Source organism: Podarcis cretensis (assembly GCF_951804945.1).
Source record: "Podarcis cretensis genome assembly, chromosome: 3".
Classification (NCBI taxonomy): domain Eukaryota; kingdom Metazoa; phylum Chordata; class Lepidosauria; order Squamata; family Lacertidae; genus Podarcis; species Podarcis cretensis.
In genome coordinates this window covers 33,665,619-33,675,124 of record NC_137172.1, presented here as the reverse complement: position 1 = coordinate 33,675,124, position 9,506 = coordinate 33,665,619, and the positions used below count along the sequence as shown (strand labels likewise).

The 9,506-nt window shown below is 43.2% G+C and overlaps 1 protein-coding gene across 2 annotated transcripts; it reads left to right on the top strand.

Moving 5' to 3' along the window:
- The first annotated feature begins 4,459 nt into the window (after positions 1–4,459).
- LOC307213163 (carbohydrate sulfotransferase 8-like) lies at positions 4,460–7,515 on the top strand. Of its 2 annotated transcripts, none has more exons than XM_079970892.1 (2): positions 4,460–4,615; positions 6,118–7,515. In XM_079970892.1, the coding sequence occupies exon 2, from the start codon at positions 6,125–6,127 to the stop codon at positions 6,923–6,925; it is 801 nt and encodes a 266-aa protein (XP_079827018.1). In that variant the 5' UTR covers positions 4,460–4,615; positions 6,118–6,124; the 3' UTR covers positions 6,926–7,515. The 2 variants fall into 2 exon arrangements, with proteins under 2 accessions (XP_079827018.1, XP_079827017.1); XM_079970891.1 differs by having other exon boundaries at positions 6,114–7,515.
- Positions 7,516–9,506: the final 1,991 nt, after the last annotated feature.

Here is a 9,506-nt window from a genome sequence, read left to right as displayed (position 1 = left end):
ACAGTCTTATTCTCCACTATGGTGAGATGTACTCTGTATTTAAATTGAGAAATAAATTTGTATCTGTGCCCTATAAATTAGCAGCTGCAGTTTTTATACAGATCTGTGTCTTCTTTTTCGGCAGTGCCTAAGTGGTAGCTCTAAAGTGTGAACTGGATTAATTTGGGGCAATTCTTTTGTGCCCCATTCCCCACTGTGTTGCATGCTACTAAACTGCAAAAGTCTGCAGGCTAGCCAGAACGCCCCCTGATTTTGCCTGTAAAATCAGTGAATTCCACCTTTGCATGTAAGCCTCTTTGGTGGATCTTGCGTTTTTAGCCAGAAAGTATGAAGCTCAGTGTGAGGTCCTGAGTCTTCTGAAGGTAATTTCAGCAGGCAAGCCTTTCCTTTCCTTTCCTTTCCTTTCCTTTCCTTTCCTTTCCTTTCCTTTCCTTGTTCTTGAATGTAAGAATTGTTTCCATTAAAATCTTCACATACTGAATCTATGTTTAAAAATACACATAGACATGCTTGTAGGAGAGGAAATGGGCAATACCTCTTTTAGACAATCCACAATTTTTGATGCTTTGGCATCCACAGCTCTTTAAAAGTATCATGGTTTGAGCACCCTTTGATGGAAATATAAGGGTGCAATGTGGAAATGAAGGTAATTGAAGTATTTCCTTTTTTTTAAGCTGGGGTTATCAATCTGTTGCATTTAAAATAGTTTTTATTGTATTGTAAGCCCCCTTACCCCTTCATGGATCACTGCCTTGCCGTGGTGAAGGGACTTGAAGAACTCAGAGGAGCTATGAACTATGCCGAGCAGGGCACCAAAGATGAACAGGTCATAGTGGAGAGTTTTGACCAAACGTGATCCACCTGGAGGAAGAACCAGCAAGCCACTCCAGTATCCCTGCCAAGAAAACTCCATGGACAAAGACAACAGTCATATAAAAGTTATGACGCTGGAAGATGAGCCCCTCAGGTCGGAAGGCGTCCAACATGCTACTGGGAAAGAGCGGAGGGCAAGTACAAGTAGATCCAGAGCTGATGAAGCGGCTGGGCCAAAGCCGAAAGGACGCTCAGTTGCGGATATGCCTGGAAGCGAAAGGAAAGTCCAATGCTGTAAAGAAAAATATTGCATAGGAACCTGGAATGTAAGAACCATGAACATGGGTAAGTTGGAGGTGGTCAAAAATGAGATGGCAAGAATAAATATTGACATCCTGGGCATCAGTGAACTAAAATGGACGGGAATGGGTGAATTCAGTTCGGATGACCATCATATCTACTACTGTGGGCAAGAAACCCGTAAAAGAAATGGAGTGGCCCTCATAGTCAACAAAAGAGTGGCAAAAGCTGTACTGGGATGCAATCTCAAAAATGATAGAATGATCTCGATACGAATCCAAGGCAGACCTTTTAACATCACAGTAATCCAAGTTTATGCACCAACTACTGGTGCTGAAGAAACTGAAATTGACCAGTTCTATGAAGACTTACAACACCTTATAGAAGTGACACCAAAGAAGGATGTTCTTCTCATTATAGGGGATTGGAATGCTAAAGTAGGGAGTCAAGAGATAAAAGGAACAACTGGCAAGTTTGGCCTTGGAGATCAAAACGAAGCAGGGCAAAGGCTAATAGAGTTCTGTCAAGAGAACAAGCTGGTCATCACAAACACGCTTTTCCAACAACACAAGAGACGACTCTACACATGGACATCACCAGATGGGCAGCATCGAAATCAGATTGATTATATTCTCTGCAGCCAAAGATGGAGAAGCTCTATACAGTCAGCAAAAACAAGACCTGGAGCTGACTGTGGCTCAGATCATCAGCTTCTTATAGCAAAATTCAAGCTTAAACTGAAGAAAGTAGGAAAAACCACTGGGCCGGTAAGATACAATCTAAGTCAAATCCCTTATGAATACACAGTGGAAGTGAGGAACAGGTTTAAGGATTTAGATTTGGTGGACAGAGTGCCTGAAGAACTATGGATGGAGGCTCATAACATTATACAGGAGGCAGCAACGAAAACCATCCCAATGAAAAGGAAATGCAAGAAAGCAAAGTGGCTGTCCAATGAGGCCTTACAAATAGCGGGGGAGAGAAGGCAAGCAAAATGCAAGGGAGATCGTGAAACATACAGGAAATTGAATGCAGATTTCCAAAGAATAGCAAGGAGAGACAAGAAGACCTTCTTAAACAAGCAATGCAAAGAAATAGAGGAAAGCAATAGAATGGGAAGAACCAGAGATCTGTTCAAGAAAATTGGAGATATGAAAGGAACATTTCGTACAAAGATTTCCATAATAAAGGACAAAAGTGGAAAGAACCTAACAGAAGCAGAAGACATCAAGAAGAGGTGGCAAGAATACACAGAGGAATTATACCAGAAAGAAATGGATGTCTCATATACCCCAGGTAGTGTGGTTGCTGACCTTGAGCCAGACATCCTGGAGAGTGAAGTCAAATGGGCCTTAGAAAGCACTGCAAATAACAAGGCCAGTGGAAGTGATGGTATTCCAGCTGAACTATTTAAAATTTTAAAAGATGATGCTGTTAAGGTGCTACACTCAATATGCCAGCAAGTTTGGAAAACTCAGCAGTGGCCAGAAGATTGGAGAAGATCAGTCTACATCCCAATCCCAAAGAAGGGCAGTGCCAAAGAATGCTCCAACTATCGCACAATTGCACTAATTTCTCACGCTAGCAAGGTTATGCTTAAAATTCTACAAGGAAGGCTCAAGCAGTATGTGGACCGAGAACTCCCAGAAGTGCAAGCTGGATTTAGAAGAGGCAGAGGAACCAGAGACCAAATTGCAAACATGCGCTGGATTATGGAGAAAGCTAGAGAGTTCCAGAAAGACATTTACTTCTGCTTCATTGACTATGCAAAAGCCTTTGACTGTGTCGACCATGGCAAACTATGGCAAGTTCTTAAAGAAATGGGAGTGCCTGATCACCTCATCTGTCTCCTGAGAAATCTCTATGTGGGACAAGAAGCTACAGTTAGAACTGGATATGGAACAACTGATTGGTTCAAAATTGGGAAAGGAGTACGACAAGGCTGCATTTTGTCTCCCTGCTTATTTAACTTATATGCAGAATTCATCATGCGAAAGGCTGGGCTGGATGAATCCCTAGCCGGAATTAAGATTGCCGGAAGAAATATCAACAACCTCAGATATGCAGATGACACAACCTTGATGGCAGAAAGTGAGGAGGAATTAAAGAACCTTTTATTGAGGGTGAAAGAGGAGAGTGCAAAATATGGTCTGAAGCTCAACATCAAAAAAACGAAGATCATGGCTACTGGTCCCATCACCTCCTGGCAAATAGAAGGGGAAGAAATGGAGGAAGTGAGAGATTTTACTTTCTTGGGCTCCATGATCACTGCAGATGGTGACAGCAGCCACGAAATTAAAAGACGCCTGCTTCTTGGGAGAAGGGCAATGACAGGCCTAGACAGCATCTTGAGAAGTAGAGACATCACCTTGCCAACAAAGGTCCGTATAGTTAAAGCTATGGTTTTCCCAGTAGTGATGTATGGAAGTGAGAGCTGGACCATAAAGAAGGCTGATCGCCGAAGAATTGATGCTTTTGAATTATGGTGCTGGAGGAGACTCTTGAGAGTCCCATGGACTGCAAGAAGATCAAATCTCTCCATTCTGAAGGAAATCAGCCCTGAGTGCTCACTGGAAGGACAGATTGTGAAGCTGAGGCTCCAGTACTTTGGCCACCTCATGAGAAGAGAAGACTCCCTGGAGAAGACCCTGATGTTGGGAAAGATGGAGGGCACAAGGAGAAGGGGGCGACAGAGGACGAGATGGTTGGATAGTGTTTTCGAGGTTACCAGCATGAGTCTGACCAAGCTGCGGGGGGCAGTGAAGGACAGGAGTGCCTGGCGTTCTCTGGTCCATGGGGTCACGAAGAGTCGGACACGACTAAACGACTAAACAACAACAACAAAGCCACCTTAAAGGTATTAGCCCTGAAGGGTGGCTAAAAATGCTTTATTAGAAACAATAACAAATATTCTGCAGAAGAAAGCAATTGGAGAGCCATTAGAAACAATAACAAATATTCTGCAGAAGAAAGCAATCGGAGAGCCATTCACATTATTTAAAGCATGTGGCTTCCCCCAGAGCACCCCAAATGTCTAGGTAGGATGTTCATAGGCTTTATTTACAACCATGTATTAAGAAGATAAACGGTTCCATTTAGATTAAGATGCCAGCCTTGGCCATTCCCCACAGACACCTGAAGCTGTTTGTAGTTTCCCATGTTATAGCATTCTTATGTATGTTGGAAGCACAGCTATGATTTGGGGCTCTTCGATCAGTCTCAGTTTCCCTGAGAGTCAGATAAGCAGGCAATGCCCACGAATGTTCAAACAGTACTTTAACCTGACCCTCGCAGTTGCTTCATCCCAGAGTAAACACTGAAGGGGACTCCTGCTGACATTGCTTCAGGTTGCTTCCTCTGCTTCCATTAGCAGCCGTTCACTTTGATAGCGCAGACAAGATCATGCGCTTCCTCGCTCGACTCCTCATCTTAGCTTTTCTGGGTTTCATTTCCCTGTTGTGGTGGAGCCACCTTCTCTGGAGAAACACACCACAGAACCAAGGTAGGATTAAACTGCCACCATAAGAAGACAATCCGAGAAACAATTATATTTTTTTTAAAAAATAATTTTTATTGCATTTTTCACAAAAAAGAACAAAAAAGCAAATTTTCACAAACATTACAAAAAGAAAAATTTTCACAAACATTACAAAAGAAAAGAAAACATAGACAAAAAAAGAAGAGAAAAAAGGAGATTTTAACATATAAAAACAAAAAAAAATCCTTCACTTTCCAATTATAACCTTCAAAACCTTATTTTCCTTACTTCCACCCGCCTCCCGATCTTGTATTCTATTTAATAATTAGTTCAGCAAGCTCAATCTTTGTTCATTTTGATTCTTGATCCCTCCCTTTGTGCTCTTATTTAACTCAGTCACTAGAACCCCTTCTTTCCTTTTCAATGTCCTCAACATTCAAAGATTTTACAGTGTTTTTGTAGATAGACTTTAAACTTCTTCCAGTCCTCTTCCACCTGCTCTTCTCCTTGATCTCGAATTCTGCCGGTCATTTCAGCCAGTTCCATATAGTCTATTACTTGCATCTGCCATTCTTCCAGAGTGGGTAGATCTTGTGTCTTCCAATACTTTGCGATGAGTATTCTTGCTGCTGCTGTAGCGTACATAAAGAAAGTTCTATCCTTCTTTGGCACCAATTGGCCGACCATGCCCAGAAGAAAGGCCTCTGGTTTCTTCAAGAAGGTATACTTAAATACCTTTTTCAGTTCATTATAAATCATCTCCCAGAAAGCCTTAATCCGAGAAACAATTATAGCCTAATGCAATCCAGCAATGTATTCTCATTCTGCCAAGTGCCTCTGAGTTCAGTCTTCAAGCGTACTAGAGGACAGGGGTTGTACTTTTAATAATTACGGTATTTAGAATGAAGGATTCTGACAGAGGAAGCTTTTCGCACTTCTGTAGCCTTTTGCTGCAGTAGTTGTGGTAGTTCTGTAGAATATCTCATGGTGAGATATTAATAAATGCCCATTCCTTGGTCCTGTTAACTCAAGTAAATTATATTTGCTTTTACTCTTCTATTTAACAGTCACATTGACTGGAGAGCCAATGTGGTATGGTGGTTACTGTACTAGGCTAGGAACTGGGAGACCAGTGTTCGAATCCTCATTCAATCAATGGGTGACATTGGGCCAGTCACTGCCTCTCCATCTAACCTACCTCACAGGGTTGTTGTGAGGATAAAATGGGGACGGAAGAACCAGGTACACCACCTCAGGCTCCTTGGAGGGAAAGATGGGATATAAATGCAATAAGATAACAAAATAATAATTTGAAAGCATTGACAGATTCATGCATGGCATCTAAAAAACAAAGCACATGTAAGGCGACTCTATTTCGATTAGTAATAGGCAATAAAACAACTCAATAGTAATTCTGCTGCCGTGCAAGCCAGTGAGAATAATTTAATCCCGGGTCCACAGTCCTTAGCACCCTTCCCTTGCACAGACAAACTCCGCTCCCTCCTCCGATCCTATTTTGCAGGCAGATTGGCCATGGAGGATGCGGAAGAAGATGTCCCACAGACATTTGACAGTCTCCTGCATATTCAGCAGCTCAGGAAAAAGGCGCTGAGGTCCTTCTGCAGCGAAAGAGGTAAAATCACCCGACTCCCACCTACCCAACAGGAAGCTTCCCAGGCCCTGTCTTCAATTATGGTGGACCACAAACTGCACTTCCTGTATTGCAAAACCCCAGCCACTGGGGTGGAAGGCTGGGAGCGGCTGTTGGAGATGCTTCTGGAGAAAAACATTAGCCTGCAGCTGCCAATTCCTCACCACCAGCAGTTTGGCAGCCAAAAGGCACTGAGTGAGTATAACCGGACCCCCATGGAGGCTATAATGCAGTCCTACACCAAAGTGATGTTTGTCAGGGAGCCTTTCCAGAGACTTATCTCTGCTTACATGCATGGGATGGCAGACGGCCTAAACTTCAAGGAGTTCGTTCAGTACATCTTATACAGCGGGACCAGGAATCGCAGCATGGAGTGGACACCGTTGGTCAGTCTGTGCAGACCGTGCCTCGTGCGGTATGACTACGTAATAATGTTTGGGTTCCTTGACAACGAGGTGCGCCATTTAATGCTCCGGGCTGGGCTTCCGGAGAATATCCGGATCCCCGAGTTCATAGACTCCAAAATCCGGTGGACCTATCGCTGGCTAGAAGAGCAGATGCTCAGCCAACTGTCCCTCAGGGAGAGGAAAGGACTGTGCCACTTTTTCAGGTTTGACTATCAAGCATTTCGCTTTCCCCGCAGTTTGCTCTGGAACCTCACATGCATTCCAGGAAGCAGTTAGGGTTGTTTTGGCTGGAAGAACAGAGAAAGGCCTTTACTATGATCAAGGACAAATGCAGCAGAAATTAGCTGGTCTAGTGACAGCCTCTTTTGTATACAGAATGGGGATCTACGTTACTCATTGGTCAGCAGAGATTCCTGGTCAGCATCTATTTTTCCTGGAGAGCTACTTTGAAAGCATGAGTGAGAAAGAGCGTGCAGCCTCAGCCTGCTATTTTGTTGTTGTTTAGTCGTTTAGTTGTGTCCAACTCTTTGTGACCCCATGGACCAGAGCACGCCAGGCACTCCTGTCTTCCACTGCCTCCCGCAGTTTGGTCAAACTCAGCCTGCTATAGTGAACTCCATATATGTTCTATTGCCATAAATGGCACTTTCCCCATATCTCTTGCCTCTAGGTTGGCAACATGGAACATCCCAGGGCTGGATTTTACTTACAGGTCTCTGGTTGCTGACCTAATACAAGTTTCGCAGTGATTAACAGAATGAATGGTGTGCGTATACTTCTTAGGAAGCAGGTGATAAAGTAAATTTTCTGCTGGCTCTCTTGTGAATCTTATGTTTTCTTCACAGGCTGTGTTCTGATTTTGTTATTTCCCCCCCCCCCCTCTCTTTCTCTCTCTATATATATATTTCTTAGTTTGTGGCCATAATAAAACCTAATCCATCCATCCTTACTGTATCTGGTATCCATTCAATCTTTTGAGAACCCCTCCTTCCATACAGTGGTACCTTGGTTCTCAAATGCCTTGGTTCTCAAATGCCTTGGTTCTCAAACGCCCCAAACCCGGAAGTAAGTGTTCTGGTTTTCGAATGATTTTTGGAAGCCGAACGTTCTATGCGGTTGTCAGCTATTGTTTCCAGGGCGCCTGCACCAATCAGAAGCTGCGCCTTGGTTTTCGAACATTTTGGAAGTCAAGCAGACTTCCGGAACGGATTAAGTTTGGCACTTTTGTTTTTGCTATTTATTTTGCGTTTTTGTTATTGAGGCTTTTTTGGTGGATTTGTTTTAGTGACTGTGTGGAACCCAATTCAGCTAATGACTGATTGTGTGACTGCAGAAATGGATAAAAGCCCCCCATCCAAACAATGACTATCATCAGTAAGTTTTTGTTTTAATTTTTATCATCTACAATATTATCTTATTTATTTTATAGTACAGTACATTGGTTATTGCTTTCATTTTATGGATCAATGGTCTCGTTAGATAGTAAAATTCATGTTAAATTGCTGTTTTAGGGGTTGTTAAAAGTCTGGAACGGATTAATCCGTTTTGCATTACTTTCTATGGGAAAGCACACCTTGCTTTTGGAACACTTTGGTTTTGGTAACACTGTATTCCTTTTTAAATCAGCGCTTAAAGGTCAGTAAGTTCATGGTTGTTTATGGAATACTTTGAGGAGAATAATAATAATAATAATAATAATAATAATAAGAAGAAGAAGAAGAAGAAGAAGAAGAAGAAGTTGTTGTTGTTGTTGTTGTTAATACCCCACCCATCCAGCTGGGTTTCCCCAGCCACTCTGGGCGGCTCCCAACAGAGAAACACTATGGGAGTTTAAAGCACTATTAACACTAGTTTTTGGAACTGTTTTTGTGCACATGTTCTTTCCCACACGTGGCGCACGATATTCTGCTTCAAGATTCTGGCATAGAACCATCAAGGTGAGATGTCCAGTAAACCATATAGGCCAACTCTCTGCTGGATGCAGGGAAGCCAGAGCTGAAACAACCCCCAACAACTGGCTGTGCAGCCTCTGCTTCAAGACCTCTAGTGGGGAAGAGTCCACCCCGCTCTAGGTAATTGCTTCCATAGCAATTGAACTGCTATTACATGCCCTAGAACATGAGAAAGGAATCTGCAGCCCTTAAAAGGTTGCTGGATAACAACAACTATTATCCCCAACCATTGGGCCATGCTTGATGGGAGCTTGTCTAACAGCATGTGGGGAGCCACGTAAGACAGGCCTGCTGGATTAGGCCAATGGCTCATCCTGTTCTCACAGTGGCCAGCCAGATGCCTGTGGGAAGCCCGAAAGCAGGACACAAGCACAACAGCACTGTGTTCCCCTGCAGTTCCTAGTAAAGGCCTTCGACTAAATGGAATGGAACCAAACCATCCAATTAGTAGTTAAGAGCAGGGACTTAAATCAGGTTCTCTATCCCTGCTTTATAAGTGACCAGGACCCACGATGGAGCGATGCAGGAAGCAACAAGGATCAATTATGAGGTAATCAGGAGTTGGGAGCAGATTTGGCCTCCGGTCTACCTCATTTCAATATGTGCGCCCTTTTGTTTTCTCCCATATAGAATCATAGAATAGAATCATAGAATCATAGAGTTGGAAGAGACCACAAGGGCCATCGAGTCCAACCCCCTGCCAAGCAGGAAACACCATCAGAGCACTCCTGACATATGGTTGTCAAGCCTCTGCTTAAAGACCTCCAAAGAAGGAGACTCCACCACACTCCCTGGCAGCAAATTCCACTGTCAAACAGCTCTTACTGTCAGGAAGTTCTTCCTAATGTTTAGGTGGAATCTTTTTTCTTGTAGTTTGGATCCATTGCTCCATGTCCGCTTCTCTG